The 22,645-nt window shown below is 37.0% G+C and overlaps 2 protein-coding genes and 1 non-coding gene across 4 annotated transcripts; 1 reads left to right on the top strand and 2 right to left on the bottom strand.

Moving 5' to 3' along the window:
* The first annotated feature begins 430 nt into the window (after positions 1 to 430).
* On the top strand, positions 431 to 7,028 carry LOC107844050. 2 transcript variants are annotated; one of them, XM_047397578.1, is made up of 2 exons: positions 431 to 669; positions 4,402 to 7,028. In XM_047397578.1, the coding sequence occupies exons 1-2, from the start codon at positions 663 to 665 to the stop codon at positions 6,546 to 6,548; spliced, it is 2,154 nt and encodes a 717-aa protein (XP_047253534.1). In that variant the 5' UTR covers positions 431 to 662; the 3' UTR covers positions 6,549 to 7,028. The 2 variants fall into 2 exon arrangements, with proteins under 2 accessions (XP_047253534.1, XP_047253535.1); XM_047397579.1 differs by having other exon boundaries at positions 474 to 669; positions 4,456 to 7,028.
* A 1,211-nt stretch (positions 7,029 to 8,239) lies between these two features.
* LOC124888204 lies at positions 8,240 to 8,345 on the bottom strand. The gene has a single exon (XR_007046335.1). It is a non-coding gene; the product is annotated as a U6 spliceosomal RNA (small nuclear RNA).
* A 332-nt stretch (positions 8,346 to 8,677) lies between these two features.
* On the bottom strand, positions 8,678 to 16,201 carry LOC107844049 (proteasome subunit alpha type-3). Its single transcript, XM_016688537.2, has 9 exons — positions 15,723 to 16,201; positions 15,534 to 15,617; positions 11,777 to 11,850; positions 11,402 to 11,488; positions 11,070 to 11,154; positions 10,822 to 10,868; positions 9,815 to 9,880; positions 9,184 to 9,274; positions 8,678 to 9,030 (listed from the first exon to the last, which is right to left on the bottom strand). The coding sequence occupies exons 1-9, from the start codon at positions 15,864 to 15,866 to the stop codon at positions 8,959 to 8,961; spliced, it is 750 nt and encodes a 249-aa protein (XP_016544023.1). The 5' UTR covers positions 15,867 to 16,201; the 3' UTR covers positions 8,678 to 8,958.
* Between the last annotated feature and the right edge of the window lie 6,444 nt (positions 16,202 to 22,645).

Below are 22,645 nucleotides of genomic sequence, written 5' to 3'. Positions count from 1 at the left end.
AATTAAATAAATAAAAAAAATTACTTTCAATATGTAGTTATAGTTAATTAATATAATTAATAGAATATATTAAATATTTAAATTATTATGATGAAATAATAAAATTATTATATATTGGGGCATGATATATAATTAAGTGGAAGTAATTATTTTTTTTTATAATTGCAAGAGGTCTATATAATAATATAAAATAAAAATAAAAATAAATAATAATAAAGAGAAAAAGCAGAAGCTCAAGTAGACGACACATACATAGTCCAAAGACAAGTAGTCATTATTAGTCAAAAATTTTCGAAATCCAACTCTCTCTCTCTCTCTCTCTCTCACAAAGTGAAAGAAATCATACCAAAAATTCAACCCATAATCATTCTATTCTCTCTTAGTAAATAAAAAAATAAAATAAATAAACAGAAATTTTATTACACCTTGAAATAATTTAAAAAAATAAATATTTAAATTAAATTTTATAATATGGTCTGTGGACACCGAGGCAATAAAAGAGAGTGTGTGTCTGTGCGCGCGTGGGTCTGTTTAGAGAGAGAAAACTTGATGGGAAGAGAGAGAGAGAGTGTGTGTTTCATCGGAGACTTACTATTTTCCGACCATTAAACTGAGGATCTCAAGGCTAATTCACTTCTATTTTCCTAATTTTTATCTCCATAATGGAAGGTATAAATCTCTCTCTCTCTCTCTTTTTTTTTCTGCGTTGTAAAACCCTACTCTTTGACTTTGACTTGATTTTACTCAATTTAGCTCATAGCAGCACTTGGGGTTTTCTTGAATGTTGTTTTGGCTAATGGGTTGCTCAATTCTTTGATTTTTAGTGATGTTTTGTTTAGCTAAGTTTGCTGATGATGATCTTTAGCTGAAAGTTGCAATCTTTGTGCTCAAAGTTGGTAGTTTTTGCTTTGTTAAGTTAAATTGGAGCCTAAATTTGAGTGTAAATGTTCTTGCAGTTGTGTTTGAAGTTTTAGTCTTGGGGTGATTCGTGGTCTTTGTATATTTGTTTCCCATTTTACTTGCATTTGATTGAAGAATTGATCTTGTAAATGCTTGATTTACTGGGAAGAGAAAGTAATGAAAAGGAGAAACTTTATTCTCCATTCAAATACTACCAATCAAAACAGCAAAAATCAAAACGATGTCCTTATGACATAAGGAATAAAAGTACTAAATCGGAAAGAAGTCTAAGTGGACTACTAAGATGTTTAATGTTGGATGATTTGAAGCTTGAAGCTTCCTTTGCCGAATCACATCAGAAAGCAGTAGTAACTGTAAACATGAGTGAGAAGAAGAGAAAAGGCTCTTACTGGATCCGTGTTATCAAAGGTGAAGAGCGGGAGAAAAGGCTGAATCTGTTGGGGCGTTACAAAACAAAACACAGGCTGAAAAAAGAAGGGAATAAACTGTTGGAAAAAATACTACAATATTGATATGGACATGAAATTAATGATAGTAAAAGAGTTGTCACAAACACTGTGTCGTGGCAAGCCACTGCCTTGAAAGCGATTTTGGCCCGACTCCGGTGCAAATCCTTCTAGCCGGTTGCTCCCCAAGGTTCCACAACTACTTCCAAACATGTGCACTCGTCGCTGGAAGTTTGGAGGTTGCCCAAACCAATTGCCCAAAATTGTCAAAGAATAGGAGGCCAAGATTACGGTAGAGAATTGATGAAGGGGGAGAGTATTTTATTTCCTATTTTTTCTTCTACTTTAGTTCTCAAATGATGTTCCTTGAATAGGTAATCATTTACATTTCATCCATCAAAAGAGCGAAAGAAGACACGAAGAGCTAATGTACGTAATGTAACATTACTCTTGAATTAATGACAGTCATAAAGGCTATTAACTTTCAAGACTTCTAAATGTTTCTTCATTCACAAAGTTACATTTAATGAATGTACATTTATGAAGTAATAACTCTCATATCCTACAAACTCTTATGACTTACGGACGTTCACATAAATTTATTAGAGAGAGTTATGAGAGTTTTTAATCTTTGCATTAATAAGAAGGAATTATCCTTCATAAATAAGCAATTCAACATATTGACTATAGTTCAAATAACAATAATATGGACAAATGGATTGACAAAAAAATATGTTCTTAATGAAATTAGTGCTGCGCTTTTTAGGATAGCGCCCATAGGTCGTGAGATGCACGTAAGCTGGCTTACCTTGTACTTGTCCATCTTCTTTCATTTGTCCAATAAATATACTTATCTTGGCCGCTTACCTAAAGATTAATTGCACTTCTGCATACATAAGCACTATGCCGCTTTCTCCCCTTTTCTAAGAGTGAATCTTGAATTCTTAAGATGACGGTATGGCTTCTATGTACTCTTGGAAGATACTATTTCCTTATTAGTCTGTTCCAAAAAGAATGACGCATTTCTAAATTTAAAATGTATAATTATAAACTATTCCTTTTATCCTTAATGAGAAGCTTGTATAGTCACATAAATGTTATGGCATGTTTAACAAAACAAGTTTCAAAATGTTACGGCTTGTTTATGACCACAAGATTTAAAGGTCTTTCTTTTAACTTAAAATCTATTCCGATTCGAACTCTGTTACATAAATTGAAAATTTGACTCGGCGCAAGTAACAATATTAGTATCTTTATTACCAAAAGAAATCTTGGATTCTTAGGTCAGAATAGGTGTTATTGAATTCAATTAAAAGTGAATTTTGAGTAATATACATAGTAATGGATTAATGATTGCTATTTACTTGGTTGATTACTTGATTAGTTGACCGTAAGAGGGTGCATAATGAATCTCCAATGCTACCCTTTAAACCTAACGTCTCATGCCCGGAGTTTGGTTAACTAAATTTGGAGGTACAATAAATTATGTTTCTTAATTTTGAGGACATGGATATTGATTTTTTGAAGTATATGTTTTGTGGAAAAGAAGAATTGTTGTCATTGTGAGCATCAAATTTTATGTTGTCCTTTACGTTCATAAGTTCTATGGTCTCTTGGTTGCCAAATTTTAGGACATAGATGACTTATGTGAATAATAGTAACATTTTCATAACTTTCATGCATGTTTTATATTGATTTTCTTTATAAGTATTAACATTTTAATGGTAGATTTGCATGCCATACAATTATTTGTGATTTTCTTTTATATTCACATTTTAATGGTAGTTTTGCATGCCGTATAATTATTTTCTTACTTATATTCCTCATAAAGTTGATCCACCAGTATTTGCATGTTGGTGTTGTTAAGGTAAACTTTTGGCTGATGCACCTCCGCAAAATGTATCTGGTTTGACTGATACTTTTTGCAGAAACTATCTGTTTTTTTCAGTTTTTCACTCTTCTTAGCTATAGTACTAAAAGAGTTGGTACAGAGTTATCTGACAAAATGATCCCTGCAAGTATTTTTTTGGTGTTTGGACAGAAAGAATCGCAAATGTTTTGATAGAGCTTCAACTTCTAGTCACTCTCTGAAAGCTAAATGTTTAGTCAATCTATTTTCTGGAGAAATTTGTCTTTTGTAAATAATATTGATCAGTTCTTTGGATTTTGTTAGCTCCCTGAACTTATGATCAGTTCTTGTGTAATGGAGCTAATTTTTTCTTTGGTACCTAATGCAAATTGGCTCAAAGGTGTATATCACTCATCACTTGCAGTAGTTCTGTTGTAAATCGCCATGCATAAATATTATAATGCATGAGAAGTTTGGAAGGATTAGCTTATTTCTTTTCATGGATATGAATCAAGTCATCTAAGATGGACTACAAATCTTCTAATTATTGTTCAGGGATCCATACATGTAATGAAGGACAGGAATATAGTTGTAAACAAGGATGTTAGATTACCAATTCCCTTAGACCCGTATAAGCATACCATCGTTTTCTTTTTCAATATACTGCCCATATCCCCAAAGCAGAAACTAGACCCGAATGTGGTGTGAAAATACAGAAGTGTGCACTTGAGTGGGATCTATTTTTGCTTAGTTCTGGACTGGATGCTGGCTGAGAATTAGCCCAATCTCCTTTGGGAAGCCCATTCTGGCTGAGTTGGCAGAAGAGTAGATAAAATACAGGTATTGGTGACTGCAGCAATAATGAAGTGGCTTTGACCACAGTGTGTTTCTTCCAGTAATTGTAAAAGGATTGCTGAGTGTGAAATATCTTTCTTAGTTGATGAAGGAACTAATAGCGTTAATGTGTCCTAGGCACCACTAGTCCATTGATGTTTTGATTTAGATGCTGCTAGTATTTGCTGCATGGCCATGGCCTTAAGTTCTTAAAGTATATGGATTCTCTATTCTATGTATCCTTCCTAATTTATTCTTTTTGACATGCAAAAAGAATTCATTGATTCCTCCTTGAGGAGCTTGCTTTTTCTTTCGTGGACTTTGAACTTCCATTTCATGTTCTTGGTGCAGCAATTCCCGGAACAAATCTAATGAGTTCATCATCTCCTTTATCTGGCACTACAGGTGCATCTCCAGACCGTGAATCTGTGGAGTCTGGTGCAAAAAAATCCAGTATATCTTCAGGTGGCAGGGTTCATGATCGGAAAGAGTTTCTACATAGGTTTGTAGATAGTGAAAGCCTCACCGAAAACCTTAAAACGTGGTATGAAGAAACAATAGAAAATTCAACTCATAAAGAACCCTCGTTTGATGTCCCTTTTGAGTTGATAGATCTTCAAAAGTTTGATTATGCTTTGGGAGGAGTTCCTTTTCAGCAGCTGATTCGTATGCCCAGTGCTATTTATGCCTCAACTTCTGGTGCTGCGGAAGCAACTGCTTATCTTGCTCTGGAAGATTTTTTACATGCAAGTGTGAAGGGTTTGTGGGAGGCATTTTGGGGTCAGGATGAAACGTTGCCCTTCTATGTTTCTTGTGTCTATAGTTCAAACCTAAGATTCTATCAGGCTGAGAAAGCCATTTCTAAAGGGAGACTAGGAGGTCTTTGTGCCACAGCTGTAATGCTAAAGAACCCAAGGCATCCACAAGGGAAGTGGGATGATATTCTGGAGCTTGCTATTCTAAGGTCCGATATTGGAAGCCTTGCTACAGTAGAGAATGACCGTAAACCTTGTCTCTCAATTTTAGGTGAAGCTTTATTCTTGGCTCTAAGAGTATTGGTTGCAAGAAGCATCAGCAGATCCAATATTCCTCTCAGTTTGAATTCAGTTTTTGTTCTTTTAGTTGACACTCAATATGGTGGGGTCCTGAAAGTTGAAGGAGATATAAGAAAGTTGGAAATGGATTTGAATGATGTATATGGTTGTGCTGCTGAATGGGTCAAGAATAATGCTTCAATTACTATTTCTCCCATCGATCGGATCTGGAACAAGCTTGGAAATGCTAATTGGGGGGATATCGGGGCTTTACAGGCACTTTATGCGACCTTCCACTCGATCACACAATATGCTGGAATGTCAAAGAATTCGATTGAAGATTTGGCTGCTGACCACAGTGCTCGTCTTCAGGCAAGAAGAATTGAAAGACAACTTGGGGATAGCTGGGTGAATGGAAATGGTTTGTTTCGCTTCCAGCAGCGTAGCGCTTCACCTGAAATTGTTGAAGTACATGAAGAATCCTTCAGGTTAGAACCTGACAAGTCCATGAAGCTGGAAATCGGTTCAATTGTGCTGATAGAAGATTCAAACTGGAAGAAGGAATATCAGATAAATGAAGTACTAACAGATGGAGAGATTCCGTATTATATTGCATCTTCTGTTGAAGATCCTGATACGACTTCGTTTTTGTATGTTGGTTCACATCCTTCTCAGCTGGAACCAGCATGGGAAGATATGAAGCTGTGGTATCAAGTTCAGAGGCAGTCAAAGGTATTGGGTGTTATGAAGCAAAAGGAATTGTCTAGCAAGTATCTACCTCAATTGAATGCATCTGGACGGATAATTCACCCTGGCCAATGCAGGAGACCAAGCTCGGGTGGTAACTGTGATCGTCAAGGGTGTGGAACCCCAGTTCTAGTGACTAGTCCCGTGGGCAGAACAGTAGCTGATATGGTGAGACTTGGCCAATTTGGTACTGATGAGGCTATTAGGTGTTGCCATGACTGCTTATCTGCCCTTTCGGCAGCTGCCTCAGCTGGCATTCGGCACGGCGATATCAGATCTGAGAATGTTATTTTTGTTAATGCTGGTGTGAGACAGACTTATTTCGTTCTCATTGGTTGGGGACATGCTATTTTAGAAGAGAGGGATCGTCCTGCAATGAATTTACATTTCTCCTCTACGAATGCGCTTCAAGAAGGGAAACTGTGCTCAGCGTCTGATGCGGAGAGTCTGGTCTACATGCTTTACTTCTCTTCTGGCAGTCACATGCCCAATTTGGATTCAGTTGAAGGGGCACTGCAGTGGAGGGAAACCGCTTGGTCAAAAAGGTTGATCCAACAAAAGCTAGGAGATATTTCTGCCGTCTTGAAAGCATTTGCAGATTATGTTGACAGCCTCTGTGGAACACCATATCCTATGAATTTTGATATCTGGCTCACAAGGTTAAAGAGACATATTCCCGAGGAAGATCATGGAAAGCAGATTGATACCTCGAGTTAGATATTTTGTTTTCAGCTATGGAAGCCTTGCACAGCAGGAATATTTTGTCGCTCTTGACAGTATTTCAGGATCTCCAGGAGTATAGGAAGATGGAGGAGCCCTTCAATTAGAACAATCTATTACTAGGTCCTCAATGCCGTGCATGGAATTTGCGTAGCCATATTTACCAACTTGAACAGTAAATCAACCTGTGCTTCTGCCATATATGTGAAACTTGAAGTTTAACGGGTAGTGGTCCCCGGAGAAAGTGCTGCTCATTCGCTATCCAGCTTTTGCATTTGTGAACAGTTGTTTCAGAGGTCTGTCAAATGTGAGTATTTGTTGTAAAGACAGGAACTGTTGAGATTGTCCTGAGTGAGGTATGTGTGATTGTTTACTTTACAGACTTTTAGGAGTAGGACACTGTTCAGTATATTATTCCTACATCTGTACATGGAATATCAGTTTCTGTGCTTTATGAATATTCATGTTGTAGTTGAATTATTTTGTTTATTGTGTAATTTCATTGTACTGGAGGTTTACCTGTAGATATGTAATTTCATAACCCTCAGGATGCACCTCAACAAAAGACGCTAGACGTACAGACCATTATTCGATACATAAAAAGTACTACAAGAAAACCTACGCCATTACATATCTGTCAATTTTCTTCTTGATCATAAGGAGAGGAACTAAAGGAGCCAAGATTAGATTGGAATGTAGTGAAATGGTCCACAAGTAGTGTCAGCAATAAGCCCAAGCAAAGTTTGAATAAGGTTACCAACAAGACTAATTGGTGCCCTTAGTGTTCCTTTAGGGAATTCAACTCCACAATTAGCAATTGGAGTGTCAACTATCACTTGACATGGTGTTGAATTTTGATCAAACAAAATTCCATCCAAAGCAGTGAGCACAGTTTGAAAGAAACCATTTGCGTCAGTTAAAACTTGGACAAGGCTTGTTGAACCACCATTGCATGAAATTCTAACATTTACTCCAGCAAGTCCTGTGCCTGGTGGATTACCAGTTGCTGAACAAACTAAAAGACCGCGTACCCGAAGCCCAATGACATTTTGTCCCTTGATGAGCTAATGGAGTAGCTGCAGAAATGATGAAAGGTGCAAGTAGGAAAAGGGCTGTTAACTTGTATGCCATTTGAGCTATGTTGTGTTAGTTATGGTACAAGACAAGTCCTATTTGTAAGGGTTGCACCATCTCTTTTGTTCTATAAATAAAATGTTTTGATAAGATACTGAATTCTATTTTTAGATGAGAAGTCTTAACCATACCCTTGTTTTAAGAGACCACCTTTTTGGTCTTTTCTCTTCATTTTGAGTTGAGGAATATATATTGTTGCTTTTGAGAATCCATCACTTGACGATGAACAATATGTTAGGATCAAATGCTTGTCGTCAAGCCATAGTTGATAGCAAGGGCGTAATTTTATTACTTAACGAAAGGTATATATCAAGCAAGCGTCATGTTCGACCAAGAATTCACACTCTTTTAACTATTTATGTTATTTTTTTCTTTATTGTTGCATTTTCCAGTTTCCCAGATTGCTAATTTTGTTACTTGATGAATTTTGAAGTCAAATGCAGTTGCTCAAACCAGGAAAATCACAGGCTCTCACATTCCATTTTGAACAATCATGGCCCTCATTTCCTGCAAGTGATAATATACTCTATATTTCCCCTGATATACATATATGCAAAAATAGAAACAATTTACATACCGTTTGGATCATTCTTGTGCATGAGCCATGCTAATCTTTTTCTGTATCGTTCCAAGTTTACCAGATGCAGTTCACGACACAACTTGTGGTGCTTTAGAGAGGCAGACAAATCTTTTTTTTAGGCATACGAGCAAAATAGCAAGAATTGGGGATATTTTGCAATTTTTCATGTGCATTAGAGCCTATGGATTAATGAGGATGGGGGAGTTTGAATGTGTTTTGGGCGATACTTCTTGGGTGCACTCATGACGAGCTATTAAATGAATTGTGGTAGCTTTTTTTAAGACATGAACAAAATAAAAAGTGACAATTTTTTAAAAAATTCATATGCTATTGCACACCAAACACTTTGATAATCGTGATTTTGCGTCTTGGGATCTTGAAACTTTAATGTATGTTAGTAGGCCGGTAGGTATGAAAGTGAAATGACATAGCACTCTCTTGCAATATGAGAATCGGGAAAGACCGTTTAACATGCTTTATAGACCAACAAAAATCAGATTTCATAGTGTCTTATAAAACACAAACTAATGCTCTGGATTTTCAAACTTGGAGTTCAGAATTACAAGAAACTATAAATAGCTATCAGCAGTAGCAGATCATCACAGTGGTGCCAAAATTCGGCTAGCATGGCAGAGATAGATCATCGAATAAGTAGATGCATGAAGAAAGAAGGAACTAGTCTTATCTGCACCCTTAATCTGCATCCATCTCTTCAAGTGCAGCTTTAGCTGCAGTCTTTGCTTCCTCTAAAAGATTATCAGGAACCTACAAACAAGTATTTTGAAATTACATTTGATATATATTAGTAACACGCGTAATCAAACTGCCCTTGAAAAAGAATGAAAGAAGAAAAGAAAACGGGTGACTTTCTATAATATCCTAGACGGAAAGTTTTACTCTAGAAGAATCCTGAGTTACCTTCTGATGTTGGCGGTTAGACTCATCACATACCCAACTCATTTCAAGTTCAAAGTCCTTGTCCTTTGCCTCATCATGTACTCCGTAAATTCTGCTTGCAAACAGACATATTGTCAAAAAACTGAAGGAGAAAGTATATGCTGGTTGCTGGTAAACCACCAAAGGCGGCGATGAAGATTTAAATTATAGTAGTCGATGGAATTGGTGGAAAATACTTCAGGATGGTTGAGCATCTCCGAGAATGACTTTCATATGGACTACAGTTCTTTAAACAAAATTTAATGTACAGCCAACGTGCCAATTGAGATTCATTGATGCCTTAATTCTTTGGAATATAAGGAAATACAGATTACCAGAAACAAAACCAGTCTTCCGGACAACCAGAAGGGATACAAATACTATTTACAGAATTACGATTACCCTGCATATAGCGAATTCATAGATTATAATAACACGTTTTTGTACCAAATTAAGTGGCCGAAATCGGCAGGAAAAATGTACAATCAAAAGCTACTTGATTTGCAGGTAGTTATTAATGCCAAAAGACATAATCACCTATTGACAATCAGATCATGTTGATAAATACAATAACATCGTGAATGATAAAGTTTCAATTGGAAAAACTACTTACATTTTGGCTACTTCAATAACCCCTTGTCTACAGGTCATTTCAGATAACTTCAACTTCTCAATTTCTCTGCATATATCACATTAGTATTTTGTCATATCAGCACTAGGAAACTTTGGTGTAAAGCAAGCCAAAAGGATAACAAATTAAAATGCTAGACTGGGACTTATCGGCATGTTATAAGGGAAACCCTTGATTAAATGGCCTTATCGCCATTTTTCCTTCTTGACTCGGTTTTCCAGGTTATTACTCTCATGCCTAAACCACTAGTTCATCCCTTGGGATGGCTTACATGCATGTCTTTTATGTAGAAAAATACTTCTAACTATGTTCCGAAAAGAAGAAAAAAAGAAAGAGGGGAAACTATGTGTTGTTTCAAAGCAACTGGGTTAAAGCTTATAACACCAATCAAAAGATGTTGGAGGCAAATCACTATCTAGAACTTTCATGCCACGGAGAAGAATAATTAGACAGTCGACTCGTCCTTGCTGTAGTAGTTGACAAATTCAATCCACCCAATTTGTTTGTAAAAGTCAAATCATAGCAATCAAGATCTACATAACCAACTTGTGGTGAAACTTGCACTTTGTACAAATGCTCACAAATTCTTTTAACCCAAAATTTTCTGTACTGATATACTTAAATAGCTAGGGTATGATTTGTCATTGACAATAATATCTGGATTTCCAAGTTTTTGAAAACCATGGACCTACTGGCAAAACTGAAATGGAGAATGAAGATCCAACACCCAAACTATGCACAATTTGTGTTCCTTGCTTTAACTAGCTGGTAAATTGAATAAAGGGCAAAGGGAACAACTTCCTAAAGAAAGCATTGTAGGAAACATATCTATGTACTATAGTATTTCGTGTTGAACTGTAGGAATATCATCCAATGTTACCTACTATATAAATATGCTTTAAAATTTTGAGTTAATTGAAAGTCAATACAGATTTCATCTATCATCACAAGAAACATATGAGGACTTCAATCTGGAGTTTAGGATTTACGTTTTAGCAGCTTGCCTGCCCTTCCCAATAGCAGCGCCGAAGTACCTCTACAACAAATGCAAAAAATATTCACATTAAAAAAAAATCAAATGTAATAGGACAAGATCACAGACAAGAAATAAATCATAAATTAGTTACTTGGTGTTTTTTTGTGTTTGATAAGTAGAAAATAAATCATAAACTACTATGGGAATTTAAGAGCAGATTCCAGAGGAGAAAATTTCTCTTGCAAAAAAGATTCAACTCACATAGGAGACACCAGAAGGCTCAACCAGGTATAGTTGAGGTCCGTCTCTATCATATCCTCCAAGAATCACCCCACATCCGAAAGGCCTGTAGTAAGTTCACCAAAAGTTTCACATAATATTCTCTTTGATAAGTTTCACACACACAGAAAGCAATTAAACGGGAAAAATTCTCAATATCTGTTGCTCGGACTCAGCAAAAATGTCAACGGGTGCATGCAGGATTTACCAAAAGTAGTGTATTTTTGGAGAATCTGACAGGGGTGCGGCATTGAAAGTGAAGAGTCCGGCGCAACTTAGCTCAATATACAAACGGCTTTACATAAACAACAAACCTGAGCCACCAGTACAGTGTGCATAAATGCACATAACTAGCAACACGTTCTGCAAGTTCTTTCACTGGAATTGGCTCACCATATACACTGCAAATTGCAAAACCATCAACAAGAAACAGAAAATTAGGGTGACCATTCATGTAAGTGACAACCACTCAACCATCACCTTGGAGATGAATACTGAATGCCATCTTAAGAACCACTTACCTCATAAGTACAAGGAATATTTCCAAAAGAGGAAAAATTACTGCTACAATATATATTCAAGTACTCCCATGAATGCTATAATGCAGGATAACCAGAAGGCACAACAAAATTCAAGCACAGAGATATAAGTACTTATATCGTTCTCAGACATGATGGCTATAAGCAAACCTTTCAAAGCTGGTTGCTTCAGACTTGGCTCGGGCAACAATTTGCCTACCATCTGCAGCCAAACCTGCAACAGCCTGTAAATAAAGAATAAAGCAGTATAGAGAAAGTGAATCAGCATTAAAGTGGCAATGAAGGAATACCTCAAGTATCCAAAGAAAAGATTTTCAACTAAATGAAAAATTGCAAGATACCAAAAACATAGAAATCAACTAGAAGTTCATGGTATTCTTCACAGGATATGTTACTAACTCAGGATGTCCAACCAATTCTCTGAGAAGAGCCCAAGAATGATCAATTGGTTGCATTTATAGTATCTCATTGACCAAAAAAAATGTAAGCAAAACTATGCAGCTTAGAATAAGCTGACTGGAAGATAAAAGATACAAACTGGATAAATGATTTAGAGAGAGATTACATATAAAGGTATTCCAACTTCAACAAAATAAACCAATACATAGATGGACACTTAGCTATCAGATGCTTTGTATCTGGTCAGTAAATAGGGATTTTATGTTAGAGATAAATGGCATGTCCTAACTGCAATTGAAACAGAAAAATAAGTTTTAAATTGCAGAAACTCCAATGGCTTATCCCAGATCAATATCATACCTAAATTTGTACTTACGTGCTAAGGATCAATCTGGTAGAATATAAGAACATTTTCTATTTTCCACTGATTAGTATCACAATGTTAATTTCGGATTATTAAAGAAATGGAAATTTCAGGAATCAACACTAGAAAACCCCAAAACAATCATCACAAAAAGAAACCGTAGATTCATTCAACTAATTTAATTATAATGAAAATTCTATGACGGCTATGCTATTCTCTATCACCATCGTCCCACAACATTCTTGTCACAGTCACAGAGGAAATGTGCCACATAGAATACATGTTTTTTGAGGAAGAGAAAGGGAGCCTCTTCTGCTAAAAGCCCCAGCATTAACCCAAGAATTTCATTTTATCCATATTGCTATTCATTAAAAAATCGAACTCATCAAACATAGCAATAGCACATTGAAATGTTTGGGAAAAATAAGCCTGTGAACAAATCTCATCCCCTTTTTACAAGGTTGGTGTTTGGGCCGACTCTCTCCTACCTAGACTAATTGAGTTCCTGCTACTTCCCACCAACACATAGACCAGGTAATTCTGTTTATCAAGGGTTAGAGAGATAAATAGAGATCACCTAGTTATCTTTTGCCTCAACTGGTTATGAACCTTAATATCGGCTATGATTTATGTACCTCAATCCAGAATTTAGGAACTAAAAAACGCACCATAAGGAAGATGGATGTAGAGAGGCCCTAAAGGTGTCATTTCAGCCCCTATCACCAAACTCAAAGTATCTAGATGCTAATCAGAAGCACCTTAAACAAACACAATGATAGACTATACAGAACACATGGGATCAGTACTTAGAAATTACTATAATCATGTTCAATAATGCCACATCTCTGCTGTTCATGCATAAGAGAGATGATAAAGAACTTCTAGGAAAAAATACTAAACTTCTATAACCTCAAGGTTAGAAGAGCCAGCTCTTATGCAAAGATCAAAGAGCTATCTTAGCTCAGCTGGTAGGGCGCATGGCTTTTAACCAACAGCTACCACTGACAGCCTTAGCAATGACAAACTTAACAAAGAATCACAATTCTAATAATGTCTTTCGGTAATGCCACTTCTAGACTACAGTTGAAGGGGTTGATTTTCTGTAAAAGTTGAACAATTTTACTTCATGATGTGCTTTCAAATAGAGGTAGACCTCCAGGGAAAAAAACTGACCCCTTTGAAAGTTTCTCCTTTTATTTACTTCTTGACTCCCCCTAGCCCCAAAGTTCTCTAATTCATCATCATAGCAATAGCACATTGAAATGTTTTGGAAAAATAAACCTGTGAACAAATCTCATCCCCTTTTTACAAGGTTGGTGTTTGGGCCGACTCTCTCCTACCTGGACTAATTGAGTGCCTGCTACTTCCCACCAACACACAGACTAATTTTGTTTATCAAGGGTTAGAGAGATAAATAGAGATCACCTAGTTATCTTTTGCCACAACTGGTTATGAACCTTAACATCGGCTATGATTTATGTACCTTAATCCAAAATTTAGGAACTAAAAAACTCACCATAAAGAAGATGGATGAAGAGAGGCCCTAAAGGTGTCATTTCAGCCCCTATCACCAAACTCAACGTATCTAGATGCTAATCCAAATCACCTCAATCAAACACAATCATAGACCTTACAGAAGACAGTGGGATCAGTACTTAGAGGAGCCACAGAATTCTACTGCCTATAATCATGTTCAATAATGCCACATCTCTGCTATTCATGTATATGAGAGATGATCAAGAACTTCTAGGAAAAAATACTGAACTTCTATAACCTCAAGGTTAGAAGAGCCAGCTCTTATGCAAAGTTCACAGAGCTATTTTAGCTCAGCTGGTAGGCGCATGGCTTTTAACCATGTGGCCGTGGGTTCATTTCCAAATACGGTGTTTCCTTAAAATTTCTACCTTATCACAAAAAGAAAAAGATCACTTAAGTCTACTACTCCAACAAAAAACATGCAACAGCTACCACTGACGGCCTTAGCAATGACAAACTTAACAAAGAATCACAATTCTAATAATGTCTTTCGGTAATGCCACTTCTAGACTACGGGTGAAGGGGTTGACTTTCTGTAAAAGCTGAACAATTTTACTTCATGTTGTGCTTTCAAATAGAGGTAGCCCTCCGGGAAAGAGAGAGAGAGAGAGAGAGAAATGACCCCTTTGAAAGTTTTTCCATTTATTTACCTCTTTAACTCCCCCTAACCCCAAAGTTCTCTAATTCATCATAGTTTATCGTGACTTTATTTGCGATTTCATACTGCTTATGTGACCTCAGTTACTTTGAAGCTCAGGACTTTCTTATGCTGAAACTTCAATGCAAGCACTTCGATATGCACGTCATTGAAATCTAGTTTTATAACCTCAGCTACTTTAGAGCTGAGAACTTTCTTATGCTGAGCTAGGAATTTACTTATATGAACCTATACCACTGAGAAGAGAGAGTACAAAAGTTGATAATCGAGAAAGCTTTCTTCAACCTTGATTCCTAAGAAGATACACATATAAAGTCCTCATTTTTAGTTAGATCTTTGAGGTAATTAAATCAGAACTATTATCAACGTAAAATAATTGCTGGGCTCAACCAGATCAAATATACTCTTACAGTGTGTGATATTGTCCGCTGTGAGCCAAGCCTGCACGGTTTTCCCCAAAAGGCCTCACACTATTAAGAGATCCTACACCTTATATGTAGGCTGTAGCTTACCCATCCTTTTAGCTACCAATCTAGGACTTTTGTTCAACACACCAAACAATAATAGCTCCAAACCAATTGGCACTAAAATCAGGAGTCAATCAACTTTGCCTCAATCCAAACAAGTTGGAGTCCTCTATACTATGTATCCAATTGCCACTATGAACAAATCCAAAGCTCAGATAAAAGAGAAGAGCTGCCGCAGATTGACAGCCATCATAACATAAGTGGTAGTATGATAACAGTTTCCTTTTCGATAACCGTGGTGTCCTGAACAGCTTTCAGGCACCTCGACTAATTCGACTGGATACCCGCCACCTCCCACCAGCAACAAGTATAGTATAACAGTATTTTTGCTGACATAACTTCAGTAATTTATGCATCCACTTGAAATCTGCTATTACTTACATCAAAAACAAAAAATCCAGTAAAAACTAAACAGAATCATACCATGCCGGAATGGCGATGAACGGAGTGAATTCGACGGTTGGATCCAGGCAACATCATCTTAGACGCAATCAACTTCTCCACTCCCTACAATCCAATTCACAAAATCACATCAATAAAAACCCTAACTAAAAAAACAAAAAAAGGCAAAGAGATAAATTGGAATAAATAGAAAGGTATTAAGAAGCAAACCAAAACGATTCCATCTTTGCATTTGATTCCAACAACAGTACCGCTGTTATCAACAGCTTTGGCGGCGTATTCGATCTGAAATACTCTGCCGTCCGGTGAAAATGTCGTCACCGACAAGTCATATCCTGTACCTATGCTACTCATATTTGCCTTGTCACCCTTTCTTCTTCTTCTTCTCTACTACTTGAGCTCAATGTTTTGTGCCTCTGAGACCCAAAATATATACAGAGTTTTCTTTTGTCTCAAGACACAGTTTAATTCAATAACTTAAAAAATAAATTAGTTCATTTTTTTTTTATATTAAAATATTGATCAAAATTAATGTTGTGGTGTAATTAAAATAGCAGTAGTCACTATCACTTTTCCTTGAATTTATTTAACTGTTGATGTGTTAAAATACATATGGAGACGGACTACCCAACTAAGTATTTCTTTTCTTAACTCACAAATTAAGCAAAATCTTCTCATTCATATGCGCGCGCACAATTTTTTTAAGCAAGATACAAACTTTCATATTGACAAAAAAAAAAAAAAAAAAAAACATTCAATTCATTACAAAAAACTCATAATTTTTTTTAAAACAATAAAATTAGCAACGTATGTACCTGGTTGAGTCTTGTACAACTTCCAACTAAGCTTTGCAAGACAATACAACTGGTGGCGCAGCGGAAAGGGGCTGCTCCAACCTACGCAGAGGTCGAGGATTCGATTTTGGATATGGACAAATACTCTATTGGAAGCTCTCCCCCCAAATGGGGCCTACGCGGGGCGAATTCGGATATAGTTGGACTCCTAAAAAGCGGGTATCGAATACCGGGTGGTTTAAACAAACAAAAAAAAAAAGCTATTCTGAACTTTCTGAGCTGATGACAACAAAAGGTTTGATTTTTAACCATGGCACCAAAGAATGAGTCAAAAATTGTAGAGGCAAAACTGATTCTTTTATGGGCAGAAATTGTTGTAGAGGTCCCAAAGAATGAATCTTTATACGGTTCGAATGTATCCTGAACTATGAGAATAAGCTCAAGACATTCACCTAACTACCATTTTGAAACTCTACTGGGGTAAAATTGCCCTTCTTCCTTAGGACACCAAACAAATACTGTTAAAACACTTCCATTTCTAGCTAGCAGCTGAACCACAACATCAAATTTTACCCCTTAAACCATTTCTAGCCCTTCTCCCAAAACGCCCACAAACCGTTTCCAATAGACCATGGACTGCTGAACCACAACATCGAATTTGACACATTCCAGAGCACCATTAACAATAACAAAAGAAAGTTAAAACTATCACTACAAATTTAAAGAACCATATAAAGTATTTGAAACAATATGAACTGTGAAGCTTGTTCATGAAGATCACAATAACATATAACCCTCATGTGCGAGAAATAGCTAGAAAAAAAGGGAGTCACGACATGATAATTGATAAACATAACCAACCCCTTAAATTCTTTGAACCTAACAATGAGGGTACGTAGATACCATAGACTAAAATAAACATGCATACAACAGATACAAAAATACTCATCATCATCACTATCCTGTTGTTGCTGGATTTTCAAAAAAGAACTCTCAGGGCTCCGGCGGGTGCCTAGCAACATCAGGCAGCTCCTGTTCCTCTGCCGCAGCCACCTCAGCAGCAACAACCGCTCTACTCTTCAAATATGCCCTGACAGCCACAAGCAGGATACAAAACGCTAAAGCAATCCACGTTAAGACACCAGGGTGACCCTATGGCACGGACAAACAAAAATAGAGAGTGCAATCCATATCAGTAACCACAGGCCTGAGTAGCATGAGAGCACAAACAACGTATGGAATTTTCAAACAAGTTATGTCTTCAATTATAGGGTATTTTACAACTCTTGCCTCCCAAGAATTTTCAAACAAGTTACGAACATTGACCAAGAGTCAACACTAATACATTGTGTTTTTTATTTATGAAATGCTCTATAATTCTTGGCTTAGAGGTACGACTCAGCCCAAGGATCATCAAACAACAAGTTATGTCTCATGAGAAAGAGTTGACACAACCATATTGTGTATTGATTTATGAGATGCTTTGTAACTCTTTCTTTAGAGGCAAGACTTAGTCCAAGGGATTTCAAGCAACATGTCCTATGGGCAAGATTGACTGTAATACCCCGTACTTTTCATAGTTCAGTTCAGCTCCTAGTGCTTGCATAAGAGGCTAAAAGCTTCAAAATTTAGCTGTGTTGAGGACTTAATCATTTTTAAGACCCGAGTTAAAAGTTATGACATTTTTAGTGTGGGGTAGTAAACTGCCGCGATTACACCGCGTCGCGGTGACCCTTCAAACGGCAATACAAGTCACGAATTTTTGTTTTAAATTATGGAGGGACAATGGGGTCTTTTCCCACCTCAACTCAGGTCGTAAAAACACGATTTAAGGCTTTAATTGAGGCATTATTTTTCTTCATTCTCCAATTTTATCCCCAAGAACAAACCCTAGTTAATTCCTTCAAGAATCATCAATTCCATCTTCTTCTCTTCAACAAAAAGATCAAGAATTTAGAGTTTCTAATCCATGAACTTCAAGAATGTTTTAAAGATCATCTCCAAGGAGTTCAAAGTCAAGCTATTACATCAAATCAAGCATAATAAGGTATGTGGAGTTTGAACCAGGATAAATCTTTCATCCTTATGCCCAAAACTTGATTTTTATTAAAGATTTCATATTTTGCAAATTAGGGTTCATCCTCAATTATCGCTATTTGAAGATTATAATGTTACAAGTGACTTAAATGTTGAATTGCATGTTTATTTTCACATCTTCATGCATGTGATATGATTTTACAGATTTTCAATTGAGTTTTAAGCATGATCTTGTGATTTTGATTTCATTACTTTGATATTATTGAAGTATTTCAAGAAGTGTATTGATCATGACATCTTGCTATGAGTTTGCATGAGTTTAAAGAGTGGGTTTTAATGCCCTAAGTTTGAAGTGTTGATATGTAACACCCCGTATTCAAGTACATATATTGGCGTATTCAAGTACGTGTATTGATCTTATTTATATGGAATTTATTTTATTTTCTTTTATTTATACCGGAATTTGCCCGTCGATGGTTCCATACAAAGGTTATTGAATAAGCTTTCCAACGATATAAAGATTTCCAAAAACGGATAGGTTTCGGATATAATCGAGCACGTTCGAAACTATAAAACGGTGGCCGGGATATTGGGAATAGTAAATGTGCAGGAAAATTTCCTGCACACAAACTACTGAGGCCAGCCATTTTTTTTGGATCAACTTTAAACGATCATAACTCCCTTAATATAATGAACTGGGAGAGCTGCAACCTATGAAAAGAAACATCTTTGAGTCTTCTTTCCAATGCAATTGGTTTCATCCAAATCCGACATCTGAGTAATGAGTTATACTCGTTTTACTTCAGCCTCTCAAAACAGATTTTTAGGGTTAACTTCAAACGATCATAATTCCTTGTACAGGACGAACTGGGTGGCCTAATTTATATTAAATGAAAGTCCTTTGAATTATCTTTCCAACGATACCAATTTCACCCAAATCCGATATCGGAGCAAAGAGTTATGGTCGATTTACTTTAGCCTATCAAAACAGTCCACCATGGACAGATTCGGATTTACTTACATTTTAAGGGCAATATGGTCATTTTCCATCATCTCATGGACGAAAATTGGTCATTATATACATATACTTAGACTCATATCCATCATTTATCATCCAAATTATTTATTGAAGAATAAGAAACCCTAGCCTAAGTTCAACTCTAATTATCTTGTGATTCAACCGTAGAAAATCCAAATTGATTCCGTAGTTGTGTTCACCGTCTCGAGGGCTTCGAGAAGCACCAACAGGACTTCGAAATCAAAAGGGCCATTTTATGGTAAGGATGTAAATTATGTTGGTGTTATTTATATGGATATGTATATATATATGCATGTGAGCATAATAAGTATGTTATTTGATTGTTGTTGAAAGATGATTGGAAATGATGTTGGATTATTCTTGTGCATAGTTGGATTATGTTGAATTGTGAAGGGATTTGGTGTGATGATGTGGTATTGAAATGATGATTATATATATATATACACATAAACCGATTGTTCAAGTTGGTTTTTGGAATGCTTTGCAAATATTGGTTGTATGGAATTATGGAAGAGAATTGTGGTATTGGGTTGCTAATACTAGATGCCAAACATTTCATTGTAGATAAGTGATTTGTAAAGGCGGAAAGTTGTGTTGAATTGGTATCCAAATCTACAACGAGGTATGTAAAGCATACTCTAACGATGTTCTTTGGCATGAAAACACCAATGTTCCATCAAGTAAGATTTCGAGGTTGTCCAAAAACATGTATTGTTCTACATTACCAACAAAGTTGTTTCCATTCTATAAAGTGTCAAAATGTTTCATTGATATACCGAAAGGCTCCTATTTCATTGTTGTGATATTGATGATTCCGAAACACATTGTTGATGTACCAATGAGTCTTTATTACATCGTTATTGTATAGAAAGTCTATTACTTGGTTCCTATTGATGTATCATTATTCCAAAGGTACTATATTGGCATGAACACTAATGTAATAATCTTAAAAGCTTTTGAACTAAGTTATTGGAAAGATCTCTTATGTGTGTTACTTGATATACGTGTGGGTGGTAGCTCAGGGGCTTAAGCCTAGCATGGGCCGATCCCGATATTTGATATGATTATAGTTGATATGTACTGGGGGCAGCCTAATTGTCACAGTACGGTACAGTATTAATTATTGTTAGGTGGTTGGAGGTTCGGGAGGAGGAGGTAATGGCGAATGATAATTATAAAGAATGAAATGAACGAATGTATACCGTTCCACAAATGTGTTTGAATTCAAGAACCCAATTCAGATTAATGATAAGATAATGTACATGATCCTAAAAGTGTTTATGAAGTGTGATTCACTTCTATTATGATTTATTCACTTGCGTCTGATTTTCTTGATCCCCCATACCACATATGATTATTTACAGCTTTACATACTCAGTACATATTTCGTACTGACGTCCCTCTCGGGGGACCTGCATTTCATGCTGCAGGCACAGGTGCTTCAGCTCATTCACAGCATAAATAGGAGCCAGGTCATACAGCTATTGTTGGTGAGCTCCAGTTTGCTTCGGAGCTTTCCGAGTCGGTCCCTTATGTTTTGTTATTGTACAGGAGTCATGTGTGGGCGGGGATTTGTCCCGACCCTAGTTATGCCATGTATATCCTAGAGGCTTTGTAGACATAAGGAAGGGTAAAGTCATGGAAGTTTATATAGTGATGTTATATTTGTATATGTGGTGGCCCCGACGGCCAAGTATTATATATATTTATATTTGTGCGTGTTGTGCTGATACAGGTAATTAGACTCTTCTATATGCAACGAAGTGCTGTCCAAATTTTTGGTGACATGTAAGTGAAAGTACAGGTATTTGAACAGGTTCTCCCGGGCCTTCTCGACTTCGGGTGCCAGTCCGGCCCGATGGAATTTTGGGGCGTGACAAAAGTGGTATCAGAGAGGTTCGTCCTAGTGAGTCTACAAAGCCGTGTCTACGTAGAGTCTTGTTTATCGGTGTGTTGTGCACCACATCTATAAACAGGAGGCTATGGACATTTAGGAAATTGTTTCTTTTCTTTATGTCTTAGATCGTGCGATAGAGCCTATATTGTATATGAAGTCATAGTTGACCACTGAATTCATTTGTTTCTCTTATTATAGTAATGATGCCGGTTGCCCGAAGCAAGAATACTGGTAAGCAAGTAGATGTGGCTGCCGGAGAGGGGACTAGTAAGTCACCCACTATACCAGCTAATCAAAGTGAGGCTCCAGATGAGCATGCATCAGAAACTTCCTCCAGTCCGGAAGAAATAAGGGGGAGGAGAACTATATCCGCAGAGCCACCTATTAATGTTGTTGATCAAGATCTTAGAAATGCAGTGCAACTTTTGACTCGTATAGTTGCTGGGCAAGCTCAAGGGCAAGTCATTCCTACTACGGGTTCTAGTGGTACAGATAGGGCGGCTAGCCTTCGAACACAGGATTTTCTTAAGATGGATCCTCCCACTTTTACTGGATCAGATCTTAACGAGGACCCACAAAACTTTATTGATCAAATTCAAAGGGCCTTGGATGTTATGCATGTAACGGGTAGAGAGACAGTGGAGTTAGCGACGTATAGATTTAAAGGGGAGGCTATATATTGGTATGAGGACTAGAAACGATCTAGGGGTATTGATGCACCCCCAGCTACTTGGAAAGAGTTCAAAGAGGCATTTCTTGATCATTATCTTCCATTCGAGATTCATCAGGCCCGTGCAGATCAGTTTTTAAATCTTCGTTAGGGGAATATGAGCGTGAGGGAGTACAGTCTCCGATTTAATTCCTTGTCGAGATATGCTCCTAATGTTGTAGCTACTATGGATGACAGAGTTCATCAATATGTGGATAGGCTAGATCCATATCTGGTTAGAGATTGTACTATTGCTGCTTTGAACAAAGATATGGACATAGCGAGAATCCAAGCTTTTGCACAGAAAATGGAAGATCAGAGGCAGAAGAGAAGAACACAGGAATCAGAAAGAGGATATTCCAAGAGGGCCAGATCTACAGGGCAGTTCATGGCATCCGAAGGAGGGTTCAGACCACAGTTTTCTGCTAGACCACCTAGGCCATTATCCTCTTATTCTGCAGCTAGTGCCCCATCACAGTTCCAAGGGTTCAGAGGAAATCAATTTGGGCACAGAAGTGAGAGTCAGAGTTCGCGGATAGTGGGGTACCAAGGGCAAGGGAATATGAGCCAATCAAGACCTCCTCGAGAGCCATGCAATAAATGTGGAAGGTATCATTTGGGCGCATGTCGGCTGGGGACCAATGTTTGCTTTTGGTG

The sequence above is a fragment of the Capsicum annuum genome, chromosome 10 (genome assembly GCF_002878395.1).
Source record: "Capsicum annuum cultivar UCD-10X-F1 chromosome 10, UCD10Xv1.1, whole genome shotgun sequence".
Lineage (NCBI taxonomy): Eukaryota > Viridiplantae > Streptophyta > Magnoliopsida > Solanales > Solanaceae > Capsicum > Capsicum annuum.
The sequence above is the reverse complement of the archived record's forward strand: the minus strand, read 5'-3'. Positions and strand labels throughout refer to the sequence as shown.

Bases quoted from the DNA above. Each gene is read 5' to 3' on its own strand.
- LOC107844049 (XM_016688537.2), bottom strand. From the start codon at position 15,866: ATGAGTAGCATAGGTACAGGATATGACTTGTCGGTGACGACATTTTCA. The intron at 15,618-15,722 runs GTTTGCTTCTTA...ATTGGATTGTAG, and splicing joins GCAAAGATGGAATCGTTTTG to GGAGTGGAGAAGTTGATTGC. The intron at 10,869-11,069 runs GTGAGTTGAATC...CATTTGTTGTAG, and splicing joins AGCCTTCTGGTGTCTCCTAT to AGGTACTTCGGCGCTGCTAT.